Source organism: Battus philenor, unplaced genomic scaffold, assembly GCF_028537555.1.
Source record: "Battus philenor isolate CCGP_79_NKW_IND1 unplaced genomic scaffold, ilBatPhil1.0.hap1 SCAF_28, whole genome shotgun sequence".
NCBI lineage: Eukaryota > Metazoa > Arthropoda > Insecta > Lepidoptera > Papilionidae > Battus > Battus philenor.
Window position 1 is genome coordinate 7,726,369 of NW_027181691.1, and position 22,891 is coordinate 7,749,259.

General features: G+C 31.3%; 1 protein-coding gene across 1 annotated transcript; it reads right to left on the minus strand.

The window, feature by feature from the left end:
• Positions 1-9,239: 9,239 nt before the first annotated feature.
• On the minus strand, positions 9,240-12,364 carry LOC137926068 (uncharacterized). The gene is made up of 3 exons (XM_068769607.1): positions 12,206-12,364; positions 11,428-11,680; positions 9,240-9,688 (listed from the first exon to the last, which is right to left on the minus strand). The coding sequence occupies exons 1-3, from the start codon at positions 12,338-12,340 to the stop codon at positions 9,378-9,380; spliced, it is 699 nt and encodes a 232-aa protein (XP_068625708.1). The 5' UTR covers positions 12,341-12,364; the 3' UTR covers positions 9,240-9,377.
• Between the last annotated feature and the right edge of the window lie 10,527 nt (positions 12,365-22,891).

The following is a 22,891-nucleotide window of genomic DNA, read 5'->3' on the forward strand; positions in this document are numbered from 1 at the left end:
TAAGTTTGGTTTTTAATTCTACTTTAACATATTAAATATGAATAATTTTATTTTCCTGTGTCTTAAAATATGCACTAATTTAGGTTTCAGGATGGTTCATACCTATGTAGTCACTTATGATATTATCTTCTATTTAATTAATTTTTGCGAAGATTGAGAACGCTTCTTAATTTAAATTATTTTTATATTAATAAAGGTTACGTATTTAATAATGAGTCTTTATTACAAAAAAAACTTTTATTAAACAGCTAAACTATTTATTTTTCAGTTTAAATAAACAAAAAAAAAATCAGTTGATTATATTAAAGTTTTCAAAGGTTTACGAAAATTTACAATAATAAATAAACAAGACAAAAACATTTACTAGATAGGCAAGGCTAAAAAGAAATGTACACAGGCGCGCCTGTCATCATCTCTCGCCGTGTCTATTCCTATTCTAATCCATTGTGCTCCAGTCGCAGTCGCTGACCATGAATTATTATAAAACGATTAAGTAATTGAGCTCAAGTGTACACCAATTGTGTTACACCCACATCATAGCTGATGCAACGCAAGTTACGCGCGCCGCATCGCCGGTGAAAGTGCGCGTTTTTTATATACCTTGTCGTTAATTTTGCGACGAAACTTTTTGGGCCATCCTTTCATTGGATTTAAAAACTAACAATCACATTTTTTATTATTTTTTGCACATATAAAAGATAAGAAATTAAGTTTTTAATTAAGTTTTTTCTCATGTGTGTCGAAATTAAAACTAAGATCACAGATAAGTAAAAAAATAAAAATCGCCTTACTTACATTATATTATTAAATGTATGTATGTAAATAGAATATTTCGCTACTAAAACTTTAAAATATCTTTAAATTACACATTTTTTTTTTAAGAATTAAAATATCATTCGGCTAATATTTTCGGCAGTTATTGATGATTTTGATACTCCTTGCGAATTTGATCTTAATATTATTTTATACGAATACGTAATATAAATTAATTTCCTTAATATTAGTAGTTAAACCTAAGTAGCTCAAAATTATGGCATTGTACGAATAGTATGACTAAACAGTCGTTTATAGTTATTTGTTAGAGTTCCTTTTTTTTTTTATGACTCGTCAATAGAATATGAGGTCGCTGTGTTTCACGTGGGCCCTACCTAAACACAGGCCGCTTTCTATTTCACAATTTATGTCTACAAACATATTAAGCTTAAAAAGCTTAAGTGAAAGACTTGCTTTCCAGCAAACCTTTTTACGTCCATAAGTAGATAAAGACATATCTTTATCTATTATAGTCTACATAATAAAATCTAATTATTTTTAATTGTTTTTGTCGATAACAGTAATAAATAGATATTATCCAGGCCACAAATAATTGACAATTTCCAGACACAACATTATAAAAAAAACAAACATAATTACTCATATTGTGCTACTAACAAAATTGCAAAGATAGCTCAGCGGTAGACAAGCGATAGTATATAGTAACTAAGACTTGCGATCGTAGGTCGCTAATTCGATTCCCGGGTTACCATCTTATATATTTTACACTTTGTGCTTTAATTATATAAGATTGCCGATGATCACAAAAAAATTTCTGAAGATGGGCAGCAGCCTATGTACCATAATAGCACACTGCGATCGCCAACCCGTCTGCTAAGTGTGGCACATGTGGATACATCAAAGATACTTCTGGGGGAGGCTTATGCCTTGTAGTGGGGTGTCCATGAGCTGAAGTAACGAGGCTTGATAGTTAATACTATTGTGAAAATTTCTTTACCCATAACTACTACAATCACATCAGCAATGCATTATTTAAACAATAGTAATCTTTAATTATTTGGTAATCGACATAGCTCTGTAGTTTCATAAGTTTAATTGACAATATGCTGGCCACAGCGTGTAGAACAGTTGATAGCTGGAATCTGGTTTTGGAGTGAAGACCACGGATCGACAAACCTAACGCAAGATGACTTACTAGATGGAAAAGTGATATTGTTATGGTCGTCGGAAAACATTAAATATAAATTAAGCTTCCAATTGGTGTTATTGAAAATTTATAGAGAGATATATTACATATCACAGTGGACGTCATACTGCTGAAATGATGATAATGATGATGATAAATTCGGTGTGAAGATATTTATAAACATATTGTTACTAAATTTAGTTAATAAAATAACTAACTGTGTCACAGTAAGCAACACCTACTAAAGAAACAGTATATACAGTAAAAAAAAATGGCTTGGCTTGTGACGGTAACGTAAGAGTTTTGTCCTGACTGAAGAGATTGACGTGTGATCTAGCTACATAGTTGTTTTATTTAATTCTTACTTTTTGATATCATATCATCTGGAAGTAATTTTTTTATCGGTGCTTATATAAAGCATATTTTTTTAAATTAATAACAAGTATGAGAATGTTCTTGGGTTAGAAAGATAATACGTTTCTCCTTCTATATTATTAAAATAGATTTCTATTTATGTCTAGTCATCACGAAATCTCTGGAACCATAACAGTAAAATACTTAAAATTTGGAAAAAATATTTTTCTTATAAAATAAAAGTTTAGCTAAGAACGAATTTTGTGAAATTCTACTTGCCGAGTGGTCTGAGAAGACACGATTGATCTTATAGTATAAATTTAGCCGGAACATTTATGGTTTATGGATGTTAAAAACTACCCAGAATGGGTTTTATAAGTTTATAAGTTTTATAAGTTAAAATTCATGGCACTGTGGTCCACGCAAAGCACGCTGGGGAATGGCTAGTTAAAAATATACAAATTTTTATTATCAGACGTCCTGTTATAAGCGATAAAGCTCTTAAAAATTCATTGTGGAATTTGTTTCTACAAGGAATTCCAACCGCGCCTACTACGAAAAATAGGAAATGGCGTTTCTCGTAAAGACATTCTGAGGAGAAGAAAGTGGCTGGTGTTGAGTCAGCGGCCGGGTGGCGAGAATGCGTGTGACCTTGAGCAACGGTACTTTGAACGCAAAAATAGACTCAATACACACGGCGTAGTTTTTCGAAAGATTTTCTGTCTGTTGAGATTTAAAGTTTTAATTATTTTAAGAAAATTTTTGATAAACGTTTTTTTTATTTACTTACTCAAGTCGTGGTATTTTTTACTTAAAACAAATAAAAATTTAATTTCCTAGACAATAAAAGTAATATAAATGCATTTTAATTGAATAATTTTTATTTATCTGGAATTGTAACAGTAAGTCCGTAACAATCGTGTAATATAATTTAATTGATTATTTTACTTTAAGAGTTCTCAAAAACTCTACCAGGCCGGCTGTTAATCGTGGAGGAAAAAAATTTGACCAAAATAAAAAAAGTTTCTCAAAATAGAAATATTTAATGCCAGATCTTTCGAGGGACTAGAAGAAAAAGATACATTATTCGCTGCAGCAAATAGAAAAATACATAGTAGGTTTTACAGGAGTTAAATTTCAAAATAGTAACAAAAAAAGCAAGGACGTGGAGTATTGGACTGAGTTGGATAGAACCTAACTAGTGCTGGGTACCAATGACGTAGTGGAATAATGTAACTACTTTGAAGGAGTTTGAATACTTGTAATATTTGTTATAAATATCACGAGTGCAATATTTTATTTTTAATAAAATATTTTCTAGAAAAAAAATATTGTTTTATTTAATTTATCGAGAAATCAAGACGGATCTTGGAGGCTCCGAAAGAATGCCGAAATTGAGACTTTAGTAGCACAGCCATTGGCGAATATAAAGCTCAACGAATCCGCTGGCTTGGTCACTTGGAGCGAATGGGATCGGATCGGAGCGAGAAGGTAGCGTACCTGGAAAAACCGAGGGGTCGAAGACCAGTGGGTAGACCCAGGTATCGCTGGATCGATCGCGTTGAGGCAGACTTGCGCGAATTGAATGTCAACCAATGGCAGACGATGGCGCAAGATAGAGGAAAGTGGAAGTATCTCGCTTCGGAGGCCAAGACCCACTTTGGGTCACTGAGCTAGCGGAGTAGTAGTAGTAGTTTTATTTAAAGCAGAATACAATTCGTATTTTGCGGGGTCATTGGTTGCAGGCAGGGCAAACTTAACTCTTGTATATAGTGATAAAATTGAAATATATAGAATTGTATTGATTTTGTATTGAAATACTATAGAATATTGAACGTTTAAAAAAATTAAAATTTGAAATAAATAATCTTGTGACGTTATCGAGTAGTGAGTCAAGTTCCTAAAAGGTGGGTGCGGCTTTACGGACTTTCGAAGCTGACCGCACCCCAAGCGGTTACAACGGGCTGTCACGGAGCACGGATGCAATAAGGCTAAGTGGTGGAAACACTCGAAATTGTGATTGATTACAAACTTAACGTATGAGACAGGTGTAATAAAATTCCTCTGAATACATTCACATTACAATGTAAGATTTTAACTTTTAAATTAATTGTACAGCGTAACCAGATTCTTTACGTATTATACTATCTTAAGTATATTAATTTAGTGTATTCACAAATCAAATCTAGCAATAAAGTATAATTTGAAATATACGTAAAAGCTTTAACGGGATGAATAAATAGATCATTTGCGGTCAATTATTGTATGGGTGTGTCTATCCAAAAATCAATTGTTACAGAAATAATAAGCAACGTAATGATAGTATAGTAATAAAAAGCATTTTCATAATTTGAATAACTATAGATTAAAATAAATTATCGTCTACTACCTTAAGCCGAGGTCCACTTGTGGGGGCCATTGACCTTAATCACTCCATGGAATGTTCACCGAAGCGGTCTAAGAGCTTGGCGGACTCCCAATCTGGTAAAATAGTAACATATAGCATCCCGGGCCTAGGCTCCCCCGAAAGCCTCCGAGATTTGTAACTTTAAAAGAGATCCTAGGCTAGGCGCAATCTGCACCCTGCCACTCCGTACCGGTGGAATCTGCAAATGCCATTTGGGCAGCAATTATAGTTTAATAAAAAAAGTTTACTATCTGCAGACTTTGTAGAGCCGGATCTTAATGGTCTGTCGCATTTAAATAGAAAATGTTGCAGATTTCATAGTGATCACTTTATACGGAGTGATTGAAATAGGTGTAGAATGTTTAAAGTTTTTAACTGACAAATGAGCTTTTATTGATGAATGGTAAAGCTTATACATAACCAATCATCCTGTATATCTAAAGAATTATATTTGTATAAATGAATAAATTCAATCACCCAGTGATGAAGTCATGACATCACAAGTATCCGAATTCTGGTTCCTCCTGCATATAAATTGAAACGAGGTCACAAATATTTATGTATGATAATCTGAATATAAACATCAAAATAAAATCGATCAAAAGTATTATTGCATCATTGTTATATCGCTATGACATCGTACTATCAATCAAAATAGGCACACCTTTATATGGAACCACTGCATCCGGCTTGCACTGAACAGTCGTGCACAACATTATGTTTTCAAACAAACCTAACGTGTTAACGACCCAAATAGATATAGGGTTGTGTTAGATGGTTAATGATTCTGTCGACTTTATAAAATATAATAAATATATAAACATATATATAAATACATGTGTAATAATATATATGTCTATATATATATTTATGATTGCTGATTTAAGACTAACTTATCTGTACTATTTGAAATATCTTCATATACGATTCGAATGTCGTTTACGACTCGAGAACATTTTTAGACATTTGAATACATAAGGATCTTATATCAAATAGTATACGACGTTTGAATGCTGAAACTTAAAGACGTGAGTACTAAAACCATTCATTTCATTATCTATACCATATATATAATTCCATACCTATAACTAATCATACAAAACACATAATTATGTCACTAGTAAACTATATCAAATAAATGTGTCAACGCTTCTTTTCGGAATCGCCACAGCGATGTGCTAAAAACGTTGTGATCGTTATAAATGCTACACATTCTAACTATGGAAGAAATAAGCCTTGCATTTAACACAATCACAAATTCATAATTTTTTTATAACCATGTGCCTTAATTTCTATAATAAAAACCAATATAATATTTTACTCATATCGTGTATTAAGTATATATTTGTAAGTCAACAGTCTTGTCCCTGGTTGGTCTGGAATATAAATATTCCATTTCTTGTGTTCCCGTCATTCTTTTTACTCATTTTACACGATACCTTGTCAGCATTTTCTATCAATTAATCTTGATTGGCGCAGGTGTAAATACAATACATGTTATATATTTATTAATAAACACATACTTAAATACAATATTATATATACCCAAATTTCTCACATCTGTATACGTATGTATACTGTATAATATACAATTAGAGAGAAGATACGCGCATTGTTCTACCAATAGATCGAACCTTTTTTTTAAACATCGATAAATAAACTTTGATGTTAAAAAGGCTTGAATTGTGTTTACAATTTAAAATGGAACGTTGGCAACCCTACATATCACGCAAGACGCTTTAAAAGCATGCAATTTCACGCAGATGCAGTGTTGCATATATTCACACACACGTTCACACTTGCATGAATTTTAAACGAAAGCTTGTTTTGAACTTAGAGAACAAAATATTTATTCCGTTAGTATTAGAAAGAGATGGCAAATTAAAATCGCACGTGGATTATTAACTGTACATTAATGCTCTCGGTCGACTAAAATTGTAATACAGTGCGGTCATAATAATGCATTACGGCTAAAAATGTGTAATAGTAATTTATAAACATTTTAAATTTAACAATTGTTGGTTAATGCTATTTTTAAAGCGCAAATTAAAAAGCAGTTATTAGGTATAAAAATGCACCTGCGGCATATGGTCCACTTATAATGTAGACTATATAACGTAGAAGAATGTATAATGTGGAGTATCTAATAAGTAAAAAAAGGTTAGAAAATCTAGTTAGTTCATTACTGTAAAAATATGGGAACCATTATCAATTACAATAAAATACATTCCTAGCGGATATGTAAGTTCAAGTAGCAGTGGACAGACCAATTTGCACGCAGCACAGATTGTCTGGGAATATTAGGTCCTACTGTGGAATCCGCGGACCAAAAGCAGCGTATGACAAATGGTCTCAAAGTCAACAAGAAACTTTTATATTAAAGCCTGCTATGCTTTATTTGCGACTAGCTCTGCCCGCAATTTCGTCTGTCGACTTCGAATTTAACAAAAAAATATTTAATTTATTTTTAAAATATATATATACTTTTTTTTTAAGAATTTTCTCAAATAAAAATAGCCAAAGTTACTCCTTATTACATCAGCTACCTGATGGTATAAGTCCTGTCAAAATTTGTGCCGCGATAGCAAATTTTATTTATATATACTAAGTTATATAGATAATTGTTATCACAGATTCTTATAGCTTCTAATGTATAATTGATAATTAGCATTATCGTTAACATTTCAGCCATCAGACATCTCCCGGAAATTTCCAACGGAACCTGATTATAATTTATATATATGTATATGTATATTTTTTTTCTGCACCGTATTTTCATCATTTTGCTGTTAGTGCTTTTTAATTAGATCTTATATCTATGTAAATGAGTTAATTTACATTTTTTTACACTTTACGCTAATTTTTTTAATTTTAACACAGCACATAAGGATTTTGTACGTAATAAATGTTTAATTATTGGTAAAGAAACTTTTATAATAAGATTTTATAAGTAACAAACGAAAATGAATAATAAATATTATTAGAGATTTCTTTTTTATTTTCGAACTGTTAGCGACGACTTTATTATGATTTTTATATTTTTAAAAACATTATGAATATATTTTATATTAAATTTAAAATAAGTAATACATTGTAAGTATTGTACAAATCATGTTTTTTATTTATTTAGTTTAAGATGTCTCACGGGGGTATATTTCTATAATTCATGAGTAAAATATAAATAAGTCATTTATTTATATACAAGTGATTGTGCCCGACGATTTCCGGTCGCACGCATATATTGTGTAAGCCTTCACCAGCCGAATTTCTTTTACTTGAAAATGAAAGTTTTTTTTTTTCGTACACATCGTAACACATCCGCTTATATCATCTCACGGTACCTCGTATACCACTATAGACCTACTTTCTTTTAACCTAAGAGTGAAAGTTGTGTGAACGTCTCTGGTAACCTTTGTGAGATTTTGACGAGTGTATCCTATTGTTTATATAATTTTCTGTTGACATACAAACCTGTCAGATCTCTATACAATCATCTATGTTTGATGAACACGTCTTTACTAATTGACTCTGCTAGGAAAGCTTTCGACAAACAATAAATTGGTTATTACGAACTCTGGTGTCTTTAGTGTTTTGCCGCCTTGGTGTTTCATATACTATTTTATCTTTATGTTAACATTCCACGAAGTGAAATGCGAAAATTATTTTAATAATTTCTAATAAAATAGATTGTACAAAAGACGCCATGAATAAAACACGGATTAATAATGTATTTAAAAATTTTTTTAGCGGACTTTCGCTAATGAATATTTAACTAATATTCAATAACGCACATTAAATAAATAATTAAATTTTTGCTTAGTAAATAGAAGGTGCATAAAAGGAGGAACGTGATGTGTTTGTATTACAAAAAAGTATGTTTCGACCCATGACGTCATATAGAAAGCCCTTTCACCATCTTGTGATTTTATATTCAAAATTCCTCTGGCAATTCGCCCATACAAGTACGAGATTAGAATAAGATGTACAAACTTTAACAACATTAATTATTTTAGTATGAGAAACTATTCCAGCTTCTTGATTATATTTAGACTTGAAAAAATAAAAGGAAAACGTAATTAAAATTACTTTTTTTTATTTTGTACAAATGTTTATTTATTTCACGTGGATCAATCGTAAAAATTAGTTATATTATATAACAACTTAGCGACGATATATACGCGTTATAAATAAATTCATCCGGTAATAAATATTTGACTCGTTCAAAACATACATTCATCTATTGTTATAACATAAAAGTAAAATAAGAACTTAAAGTAAACAAAGTGTATCTTTGGAACATAAACTTAAAAAAAAATATTTGGTAAGACCACCAGTATTACTGAATATCCTCTACATAAAGAATATTTAGCAAATATAAATATAATACATATATAATAAACTAAACAAATAATTAAGTGAAAGAATATATTAAATATCAGTCTTGAACTTAAGACGAACAAAAAAAACATATAATAGAAATACTGTAAAGTAAGCATTCACACAATCGTACCTCACACACACACGAGCACATAACGTGTCAATAACAAACGGTGGTTAAAGAATAAATAAAATTGTTGTACAGGTGAAATCGAAAATCGTAAATTTCAAAAGACTTAGATTACACGAATAAATAAATAAATAATTCAATTATAATCTCTACGCTTGTTTTGCGTGAGCGCCGTAAGCCAGGCTTTGGGCGTCTTGTGACCGGCCCCAACCCCCGTTGCTCTCCCAGCCGTGTTCCTCGTGAGCAGGTTCAGACCACCCGCTGTTCTTTTTCGATTCTAGAAGTTTCTTCAGCGCTCCAAAGGCTGCAGCTATGAACGCGATCTTGCCGAGTAAGTATGCCTTGAATACTGCGAATGCAATGATGCCAAGGAACAGGGGAACGAGAGCAGCCAACTTCAGTTTGATGAGAGCCAAGATGGGGAGGAGTTTCTTCAGCTTCTTCTTCTTCTTACCACGGCCTGGAATATATACATTATGAAAACTAGCAGAAATTAAAATAGTTTGACATACATCTTTATCACGTGGTAACCATTATGATAGGACTTTGTAATTTTTATGTATTCACATCATAAACCTAGCCTGATGTTTTTTTGACGAAAGAGATACGTTTTAAAAATGTCAGTCTTTCGAGTGACTTCATTCATAAATGTATATGTAAGAAAAGGAGTTTCTGTTAAGCCGGATGAGACTTTAGTTTATGAATGAATGGTTTGCCAGGTTTCACCAATTCCAAAGTTCATCAATTGTTTATGTATCGTATCTAACTATTGCTTTATACAACTGTTGATTCTAGCAACAGTGAATCATTGAGTCATAAGTTTTAGGTTTTCGATATAGTCGTCCAGAAAATGTTAAGTTTATTTTACTTATTTTTAAATACTCTCAATATTCTTTACTAGGTAACGAAAAGTCAATTATATTAATATTACAATTAAATGATGAATGAAAAATATAAAAAAAAAACATTTACATTTCATAGTTTTTTAACAAGCTTCCAACGATTTTATGTCCTAAATTCAGTAAGGCATAGACCTCCCCCAAAGATATCCATGTGGGGTTATACCATAATCGCCACGCTTGGCAGACAGGTTGGCGATCGCAGTGTGATATCATGGTACGCAGAGGACACTCCTGCCCATCCTTTGGATATTTTTTTGTGTATAGTGCCAATTCTTTTTAATTAAGGCACATAGCGTGAATTATATATGATTATCTCGGGAATCGAATCCAGTCGCAAGTCAAAGTTCTTTACCGCTGGGCTAATACTGATAAAATTGAGGTTCTAAATCAATTACATTTTATTGTTGTTAAAAAAAAACTAATTCGTCATCACACAATCAGTGAAACACTGAATTACTGTATAGTACTTTAAATAATGGTGCAGGTAACTTCTCTGGCAATTAATTCGGCATTCTAAGTCATTTAAAACTAAGTAATTAATACTGAATTACATCGATTTGAGCTATGTTAGTTATAACCCAAGTTCATTAAATTGAATACTGCATATATGTAAATGCTTATGAAAATTTGTCAATAAGAAAGAAATTTGATCATTGATTTAAAATAAATAAGATTATTTTAAATATTTCTGTACTAATTTATATAAACTTTCTGTTGTTATACAGATTATAAATAATGACGATACGTTTTATCTGGTCAAACCGTTGCGGTGTTTGAGTTAACTGGTATAAAACACTAACGGTCTGGTTAACCAAACGATAACAAAACTAACAAACCGTAAAAGCAAAATAAGCGATTTCATTTGCGCCTTATTAAAATAAATTGTACAAACAATGCTCTTTAGAAAACTCATGAATTTCAAATTACGATTTCGTTTTAATTTGTTTAAATAAAACAAATGACTTTCTTTTTTTTTGAAATACGAAACATTTGAGCATCGCTTGAGATAATTGCTAATTATATTTAACGATTAATGATAACAATTTAATAGAACAATGTTAGAATTGTAACCAACTATAATTTAAGCAGCTATAATATGATTTATTGAGCATTTTTAATATAAGTTCTTGTAACAGCGTAAATAGTCTGCTATATAGCATATAACAGTCTATCTCAAAAGCTTTTCATGAAAATACTTTGCGATAATTGTTTAGTCATAATCTGTGACGATTATTGTATATATAGGTATTTGTTTGGTAATATTAATTTTAAATATTTAATAAAAATCCTTCCGTACCTTCCTCTTCGACTGAATTATCTTCTATAAAGGATTTCGGCATTCTCAATTGCAAAGCGTGACTGTCTAAGAAGTCTACAACGTTATCCATGATCCTGTCTTCCACCTGCTGTTCCCTTGCTTTAGGGTCAGTGTCAAGTGGCTCGAAGCTTCGGGCGGATCTTGGACTACCAGTTCTGGCGAAGGTCACGCCTTCAACTAGGCTGAGGTCTTTAGACACTGCAAGATTTTCTGTAAACTTCATCGCCTTCTCCTGTAAAAGAAACATTGATTTAAATATTACATTGCAAAAATGTAACTATGAAATTTTTTAAACTTAAATCATATTAAACTAATGTCATAGAGCGAGGTAAGAACTTGAATGAGCCTAATTTACTTTTTTACACTTCGATTGTACTTAAAGATTATAGCTTCCCAAGTTATTATAACAACAAGTGTAGCTTCGATAGATTAAATTACTATGATGGGAGAAACTGTGAGATATACCTCATTGATGTCACTATAAACAGTTGAGATATCTCTTAATACTTTCTGGAACTTTTTTTAATTCAATTTTCAAGTTCAGACTAACTTGAAAATTAGTGCAGTGTTTGATATATTCGTGGTTAATTTAATTTTAATTATAGGCTTTATATTATTATGTCATTGATCTCGTGTAGTTATAATTTTGAAAATAAGAATTTTCTATAGAGAGAGATCTAATAGAGAGTCTTTAAGTCTCGTATTAAATGACAGTCACTCATCACTCCAACACTTCACTTCACTTCACTTCACACACCTTAAGACACAGCGTTGTGTCGGTTTCCACACAATCCCTGAGTGCTGAGATGAACCGCTCCATGACTCCATCCTCCTTAGCTGTCGGCAACGCTACCGCGGAAGCCACTATACACAATAGCACGAACGCCTTCATCTTCTACGATTGCCAATGTTCAATTGTCAAGTTCCCTGTAACACCGTGAGTTTTATTTTGTGCCCCCCTCCCATCAAAATTTCCATATGTCACGTATAGGCATCGTCCGCGGCAGATGTGTGAGTTCATGACGAAACACAGAGCACACAATTCTCGCTCTAAGAACATTAAACAAATTAACACGGATCCGCTAGTTTTTAATGGAATATAAAAATAAAAGTGTGCTATGATCACAACGCTTCAGGGTCAACAGCTTATGGAGTTTTCACTTTCTTTTTTTATTAAAATTTCATACTTGAATGACGTTTTAATTTGAAAAAAAAAAGAGTAATAATCACTGATAATTTGCCGTTTATAAGATTACGAAGTTAAGGTCGTGTAATTATATAACATAAAATAAATCTTCTACATGTTGCGTAAATATAACTTGTTTCGATGTCGGTTGTAGAAAATTACGTTCATTCATGTTCTTGAATCGCTTCACCGATACGTACGCAATGAAAGGCATTAATAATTTTCACATTAAACACCTAGCTGTCGATCCTTCGCCTCCATAATTCCCATTTGTATGCGTTCAAAAAATATTAGGCCTATTTGGAAGCGATGCAATGCATTAGGCGAAAGTTTGAACTCTTTAGAAACAAAATCTGAACGATGTTAGTGAATATAAACTGCCGAATTATGTAATTTGCACAGTACTTCTTACAAATGCACGTTTTTTTGTATTTCTCAAATTTCACTTAAACTCTTACATGGTTACGTAATGCGGACTATGAAGTTGTCTATGATATTGAGATTATCATTGTTTTATACTATGTTAGTATTCATTATGATAACGAAAAAAACATTTTGAATTTTTTACACATATGTTCATTATAGCTGTTACACTTGATAGTATCTTAATTAGACGTTCAACTTTTGTTGTTGGTTTATATTGTAGGTCCTTTAATATTAAACGCTTCACTAGGTTTAACAGAGAGTTTAGAACGCTTAGCTTATAAACTACTTAACCAAATTCGGAGTAGCTATTTAAGTTATTCTACATGGAAGGTCGCCTATACAATAAATATTATTTACATACAAGGGCATTTGAGAGAAGAACTCACTCAGCAGCATCAGATTCAGGGATTTTTATTGATGTACAATATAGGATTACGTAAAGTGAACATTTCTATGCATCAAAGTTATTCTGTGATAGCATCATACAACTTAAAGTTACGAGAGTTCTAAGTGCGCCCTCACCTGGGAAGGCAGCACAATAAACTTAACCTTTTTTTTGGTAAATCACTTTTACATAAATTTTAATACAGATGTAGAGAAATTTATTGGTAAACTTTATATGTACTCAAAAATCATTTAAATTATATTCGTGGCTACTATGGGATTATTATTTGAATATTCTATAATTTAGATACCAAATAACCTTATGGACTTAGATCGAAATAAACACGAAAACAAAGAGGTAGTAAATGATTTTTAAGAAGTACATACTGAAAATATGATGATATAAATATTTATAAACAGAAAGATAACGGACGTAAAATTTAAACTTGTAATATAGATAAAAGAAACTTTTCCTTATCTATTCATGGTCAATGATTATTATATATACTGATTATGCGTTCCACGCGTTAATTATTTTTTTCGCCTAGTAATTATCAAAGACGATGGTTTACGATTATTATATGTTTGGTAATGAGCTCTTAGAAAGTTAATTTAAATATTTCACAATCAGCAGTAGTTCCGTTTAAAAAAAATATTTTTTTAATTTTCACTTATAACCAGTTCCTAACAGTCACATAATATAGTAGGTATCAATAAAGATATTAACGGATATATAAATGCAATAAAATATGAATAGTTCTACTAACTAATCATATGAACAAAGCTATTATTTCAATGTTAATAAATCTTTACAGTGAGGTGCTATACAGGGTAAGACTTACAAAATCTTTAACAGATTCCCATTTACGCTCTCGTCTTACATCACTACAACAGAGCTTTACTATTTATTGCGAAACTTTCTACACTTTTCCAGTATACGGTTAGTCAAGTAATAAGTTGTCAAAAGTCAAATTCAAAGTCTAAATAATATCTTGATTATTTGTGATCATAGCAATCATTTATAACTGTCAGCTTAAAATTAAGTTTACTGAAAGGAACTGACAAGAATCTTAGCTGATATATTTTATATGATTATATTAATAATAATAAATCATATGTCATAAATAACTTTTATTGGAAAATTAATAATATTAAGACTTTAAATATATAGAAACGAAAAGGGGCATTAGCTAAAACCAATATCTTTTGTCAATGATGAGAAGGACGCGCTTTTAATAAAAGCGTCTTTCTAGTTTAGTATGAGGTATGGTTAAAGTTGAATTGTCCTCGTTAGTGGTGGAGCTAAAGTCAGAGCCATAAAGTACCGAAAAGGGCCTGGACTTTTACAGTTGTATGTACCTTGGAATACTCGTTCTTCAATCCTATTGGCTTCTAAGAAGGTATTAGGTTTAAGTGGAGAAGCCGGGAAGTAAGTTACGCTAACTTAAATTCTACAGCGCACTTTTACTTAGGAAAGGAAAGGCTATGAAAACGTATCAGGGGCCCCGCTATGTAGAAATAATAGTGGGAAATATTAGAGATTTTACTCGGAGCAAATCCGACATTGCATGAATTTGTAAGGGCGCGAACACGAAGGTATTTTTCCCACTTGAAAAAAAATTCGCAATTTTAGTAGATCACGACGCCGTTAGGATAATATCGTACAGTGAAAAAATTTGAAGTACATATTATAGGCTATAGACGACATTATGATCGTTATTTCAGCCGACGAACCTCCATTACTGAGCAGGAGTATCCTACAGATTTCTAATGCCTATGTTACCAACTCCAAAAGGAAATTCGTTCATTTAAATGAGACGAATTGCTTGACTTTATTAAGCAGGTTTTTGAGTGTACTCATTTTTCTACAATTCAGAACATGAAAAATTAAATTTAAGATTTATGTAAGTAACAAAATAAAAAATAACTTCGAAAATTTTACTTTCTATATGTACCAAAGTTAATTTATTACTGACATGTCAAAATATTCTAAACTATTATTTCTTTCTGTGCGTTGTACAAAACTTAAAGGTTCTATTGACTGTTCATGCTCAAACAATGACATCTGAATCGGTGAGAGTGCATTGTCAAGTATCCATATTCAATGCGGCTTCGAAAGATTAGCATACAACTTCAGATTTCTACTTTATATTCAAGTACATAAAGATCATAATTGCTTGTAAATTTACTCGTGTACCGTTTTCTATACTCGAACTTGGCTGAGAGGACAAAATGTCGGTGGACGATCACTGTCTGAATATGTAAGTACTGAGGGAAATTTTCCTAAGATGCCAAATGAGTACCAAATCATCAACAGGCTGATAGTTTGTTGTAATTGGCTCATTTGATTCTAGCTTTTATCACAACGCAGCATAGTTCTATTCTCATTACGCTCCCGTTATAAATTTACAAGAGTGTTTTAGTCAATCCTCGTCTACTTTATTCATTTCCTCTTTCTGGGATCGTTTCCTTAAACTCGCTCAATTGTTTACAACATTGTTTTGTATTTAAATCATCATTAACTATTTGACTGTTAAATGAAATAAACGTGATTACAATATACGAATTTGCATCAATAACATTTTAATACGATTATATATCCTTACTGTGTTAAGTGTAACCGGTAAATCTGGCACATTATCTAGTTATTGATATTTTAAAATCAAAGAGAGAAAATAAACAAGTCAACGAGTTAATTCTAAATATTACATGTTAATATCGAATTAAAACAAATTTCTTCAAGTTCCTAAATTTTATAACTACAAATAGAATGGTTCAAGATTGTTAAAAAGGTCAAGATTTAAAATAAGCAGTAATAAAAAGAGAAATATTAAATCTCATTTAAATTTTGTAAAAATATTATCTTAATTTATGTTATGTACATTTTACTTGCACAGACTACTTCCTCCCGATCCTGTTGAAAATTTATCGAGGAGGCCTATATTTAGCAACAGACGGCCTATGGGTGAAATAAAGATGATAATGACGATGATATTTTACTTTGAATACAAATAACATATATATATATATATATATTCTGTTATATTTACACACAAATATAACAGAAATTTACTGATTTGTAAATGTTAATATTTACAATTAAAGCAATTACAGCTATTTTCAAATAAGTAAATGCCGAGGAATTTTTTTTAATTTAAAAAAAATATTACAGTTATAAAGCCCAATCCTTTAAAAAATAAAATGATTTTTGATATAAGTATGAAGTAAAATTTAAATATCGCTCTTACTTACATTACATCATTTATCTATTCGAATTTCAGATTATTTTTACAAAGAAGTCATTTCATCAAATCGTTTATTTTTCAGACTGTACGTTTATGGAACGAGTTGCCTGTACCAATAAGAAGAGCCAAAGCTCTATCTGTTTTCAAAGAATACGTAAATTTTCAGTACTAATTACTGCTTGTAATACTCGGAGTTACGCTGCGAGATCAAATAAGATAATAATAAATAGATCCCCAGAGGTTCCACGGTCACCGACATAGCTTGAAGTATTTCCCTTCGAAGTGCCGGTGGGCGGGGCATATTACTCGTGCAACCCGTGCACAATGCCGTTGGGGAAGAACGGTTCCCAAGTGACAACCACGAGCAGGTTGACGCGGCGTGGGTATCCTCCCACTAGGTGGACCAACGACATAGTTAAGCTCACGAGAATTCGCTGGTTGCGGGCATCGCTAGATCGGTAATCATCACGATTTTGCAGTTAGAGTCACTGTAATATTTTATTACTAAATTTCATGTGCATTCATTTTTATTATAACTGTTTATTTGAATTATTAAAGTATCTAGTAATTTTTATCACTTATTTATTGTATAATATTTATTTTTATGTTTACGTATGTAACCTCATTTCAAACATTTTTTGACATTTGATGACCGCCCGCTATTTTTTTCTTGTCTTTCAAATTGTTGTCTATAATACAGACAATAACTTTTTAAACCTTTTTAAATTGCAAAACAATTTACGCACAACTACTTTTAATTATCATTCATTCAACGAATGTATTTGCAGAATAGTTATGTCATAATATAGAATATGAGTTATAATTATATTTTATTCATTTATTTATATATAAATGTATACATATATATATATATATATATATATATATAGATGATCAGTGATGATGAGACATATATCATTGATGATGAGATTTGCAATGCTAAGACCACGGGTTCAATTCCCGTCCGATACGTCGTGCACATAATTCATACTTTTTGCATTAACTTTAATACTTTTCACACGAGAGCAAGGGACAATTCTGCAGAAAAGATCGACTTCATTCCATCTTTGATGAGATTCAGATTTTAAGTTTTCAATTCATTGTTTTTTTTTCTCTTATAAGATTGGTTGAAGTCTGCATCCAACGTATGCCGATCTTAAGTAAGTCATTTGTTCATCTTGTAGGCGGACGTAATTTTAAGATTTATTTTGTAAATTAATAAACTGTCTAATCATTTTTTTTATTTATTTAGTTAAATATGCGTTACCACCTGATGTAAATTAACAACTTAGTGTTTGATGTAACTTACATAAATCTGTATTAAGCGGAAATGAGGACACAACATTTTTACACCTTGCGACACGCGACTTTCTTTGTTTGGGTTTCACGTTTACGATGGGCGTAACCGGAATCTTATATTGCCACACACAATAGCTCGACTCATTGAAGAAATATTCAGATTGAAATGAACGATGTCCTATGTAATTTCTGTTTAAATAATATGATGAATAATCCTTAGCAAATAATTTATTTAACATTACTAAAAACTTTATTATATATTATTTTCATGTCAGTTACACCATATATAACTAAAACTATTAAATCAATTATTACGATTTTTGTATTTTTTTGTTTGCCTTCGCCTGGAAAATAATAATAAATTGTTGAAAGGGACTCAAGAAAGGAGACATAATCCTTTCTTGTATAATACTTGCGTTTACCAAAAATTTCACATTTTGAAACTATAAACAGAAATTCTATAAATAATACTCTTCCGTTAATACTACTACATCTTTCTGTTATTAATTTTGAATTGTTCTTCTCTTACAATAACAATTATAAAGTAAGCTATCTTCGTGTTCTATCTTTAAATTCTAATTTCTTTTATTCAGCCAATACGGTGTATGTGGATATAAAAACTTCAACTTAAGTTAAAATATGACATTAATCGAATAAATAATGTCATTAAAAACATCTGCTAAAATATCAACTTTGCCATTCCTTTATAAATGGAATAACAAAACGCTAATGGCAGTTCATGCAAAATTGTTGTTATAAATGTATGTTAGTAATGGTTTAGTTTGAAATAATACAAAACATTCAATTTGAAGATGACCGGTCGATGCAACGATGTATTAAAACAAACGAAGTTTTGTTAGAAAATATTTTTATTACAAAAATCTTATTGTGCCAAAAAATTGTATTCAATTATTTAGTGTATCCTTTAAAATTCAAAATTAAATAATTCATTGACAGTTAGATATAACGAAGTTCTCTAGATCAATTTTCATGAAATTGGTTTTGACATTTATGAAATATATTACGTTTTACACGAAATTTATATGCTTGATCATGCCTTGCTTTACTGTCGGATATTATCTAAGAGCTAAAGTTGTCGCTACACATTGCCGATCACAGATTTCCAATAAGAATGTTCCAGTCTAAAGAAAAAAGAAATACGGGGTAATTTGCAATTAAAATAATAATAATAACACAAAACGTTTTCTATATAGATAACAAAAATTAATAATACAAGAATTACAATGGAAATATGAATAATAAACTGTTAAAGATTATGAAATATTAAACCAATATATAAGAAGAAGAATATAATCAAGTAATTAAAACAATTTATAGAGGCATCGCTCTAAAAGACTTTTTTTTGCGTGTGGACATCAAAAAGTCAATAGCTGATAGTACGAAGTCTTTTATGCATCAATAAGTGAAAACTTTTTACTTTGACCTCTTGTTTTGTTATAAATTACTATAACAATTGAGTTGTACGATATGAATGCAAGAAACGTGATTTCAATGAATCTCAAAAAAGGCTTTGAATGAAAGCTCTCGCTTCACCTTTCAGACTGTTCGAATCGCTTTTTCAATTTCATTGTTCATCTTGTTTTGTCTCAGTCGTATTAAAAGTTCACAAGAGCGGCAATGAACTTCAATTTAATATAACATTGTTGCGTGTATTTGTTGTTGTTTTGTGAAAATAAAAACTTGTAAGGCAAAATGTGCCCGCTTGGCTGAAGAAAATATTAATCTTGTAATACATTAAAGCAATGTTTTGCTCTGCCAATGATTTTTAAGTTGGTCCAATGATCCTTTACACCTATTGCGCGCTTGCGAGGTAGGCGCGGTTTTGGTCGAGCTCTTCACGGGGCACAGGGGATTCTCTGAGTACCTTCATAGGTAGAGGATTTCAAGGAGGATCCCTCTTGCTCCTGTGAACCGGGCGTGCACCAGACTGTGATCCACCTGGTAGCAAATTCCCTGCACTTGGAGGGCTCCGTCTCAAAACCAGATGCCGGATAGAAATTAGGATAGAGGAGGAAACAGTCGCCTCTATTATGAAGAAAAGGCAGGCAGAGAGTCCTTCCTCAGATTCTGCACGGCTGTGGCAATAAATGCAATAAATCGAAATAAAATGTAAATAGGCAATAAATCATTTTAAATTCAAATAAAATAAAAATTACCTTAGGAATAAAATAAAAATGTAATGAAACTAAACTGTAAGATTATATAAAAATGTACCTGTAGAAGAAAGTAAAACAAAAAAAAATATCTGTGATAAACTAATAATATTAATAGACATAGTTGCAGTATTTGAGGATGAATGAATGGAACGAAATGGAAGAAAAATATAGGTAGAGCTGTAGAATGCAAGAACGGAGAGAAAGATAATATGAAGTATGGAAGAAGAGAATAGAAATATAAAACAGATGGGAAGAAATTAATAAAGATATATAAAATCCTGTTCCCACAAAAATAAGGCTGGAAGGAGAGGAGACCATTTAAAAAGAAAATAAATGATCCTTCACAAAATATGCCAATGCAAGTAGAAACTTTTTATATGTCACCATCATCATCATAGCCCTGCCCTCAGCTGAACAAAGGCCTTCCTCATTTAAAATGGGACCAGAATCGGCATCCATCCTCTTCTGACGAACTAAACAAAGTTGTCTTTTCACCGAATAGACGAATGATGACATGGTTTGACAACTGGCTGAATGCACGCTTTCCAAAATATAGACTGTAGAATACAATATAAACTGGAAATTTTTCGCCGCTATTATTTAATTTTTAATATTATGATACATCATTATCATATGGGACTTGAACTTGTACCTTAAAAAAGCGGGCCGATTACGCATCGATGTGTTTGAATGTGATTCTGAAGGCGAATATTACAAATTCCGTAGACTACTCGTAGAACCAATAAATATGTAGATATTTATATATATATTTATTTATATATTGATATTAATTTTTTATTATATTTTTCGTGTTGATATTAACTATTTTCACCTACCTTAACAATTTATCTCTGCACCACCCAAACGTTTAACTGACTGAGAATGCCTTCGACAATAATTTCGCTGTTATATGAAAATGTATGAAAAGTTGATAAATAAATATATTGATACTGATGGAACTAGCACTACGTCCACGCACCTTATCACTAAGGCAAAGCGAGTTAATTGAGGTTTTCGGTCACATATCCTGGAAAAACTGTGACAATTTGGAAAAAACTTGATCACCTAAAAAGTGAATGGATAGCCTCCTTTGCTGGTGGCTGGTGGTTCGATTAAGTCTGTCCAGGTTCATTATCAGTAGCTGAAGAAATGCACACAACCGAAGCCCGGAAAAGGTGCGTAAAATATAAAGTGGAAAGAATTTTCTGAAAATGGGACACATACTGCAGTAGTGCCTTTTTTAATTATCGTAGTGTAGTGAAAACAGTATAATATCCCAAATATAATTGCGACAGTGTAATTCCAAAAAAAAAATTAATAAAAAAATAATGATTACGAAATTAATATACTAGTAAACTTTCTAAGGATTAGTAATAAGGTGAATAGTACAAGTATAAACATGACTAAACACACTTCCATTGTTTCTACATGACATGAAAAAAGTGAAAGAAACAGAAAAGGAGTTACGCGTCATTCGAAATGACATAATTTCCTCAACGCATTCGGCTTACAAATTGAGTCATGAAGACGAAAGTTATGCTGAACTCGCTATTTAAATATTTGGAACGCACCATTGACGTAATGCTCACCAAATTGTTACGTTTAGTACAAATTGCAAATACTGGCACATTTATAACGGGTACTTTTTGAAATGATGATGATAATAAACAAAAAGACTACCAACATTATACATATATAAAAATATACATATCGTTAGTACTAGTAAAAAAGATAACCTTCTTACAATACACCGCGGTGTCTCAGTCTCTTATTTATCATGTAAAACATTTGAGGATTTTTTTTTATAAAAAAAAAAATTAATAATTTAATACTCGATAATATAGAATTTTTATAACGAAACTTGAGAATGAATTGCTATTTTAAAATGTCAAAGAATTTACGGAATTTCTTTTAAAGAACTCCTTTTGAGTTTGTTATGGATTCTTCTCAGATTAAGGTGCATTAAGAACTCTCGTAGTGACTTAAATATAAGTCTTAAATTATATTGTTAATATAAATTTTAGCAGTGTAAACCCATAAGAAAAATTGTATATAATAATAAAACGATTTGGTGACTCGCAGCTGGGAGAAGAAAGATCCGTATCAAATAGTGGGAATCCTTCTCCCAACTGTCTGCGCTAAACGAGAAAAAATACATTGTAAACAAAATACCCTAGCGATACAAATTAGAATTAATAAAACACGGGTACAGTACCACATCATGCGACCGTCATCGATCGTACAGAGTAAATTTTTAGCTCACGGACCCCTGTTTAAGCTAGCTTTGTGCAGCTTAAATAGGCTAGCAACATAAAGAAAGTTACATCAAATGCATGCAAAGTACTTTAATAGGAGATGTATGATGAAATAAGTATTAGTGTGTATCTGCATTGATGATCTGTTTTTTATGTAAATAGGTTGATAATAGTTCACAAGGTTGAACTTATTATTATTGTTATTATTAATATACTACCTCCCGCTCACAAATAACTTAAAAGTAATACTTTTTTTTCGCTAAGATGTCACTCGGGTTTCTATAAGACGTCGACTTTGACATCGTTCAACAGGATTGATACGAAAGTTGATATACAAGCAGGTTTATTTATTTTTATTCATGTGAAAAATTAAATTTTATTTTAGAAAAAAAATATTAATTTTATGACTAAAAATAGTTTTGTTACAAGTCTTTGGATAACTAGTTAAGTAAATACGAGAAAATAATATTA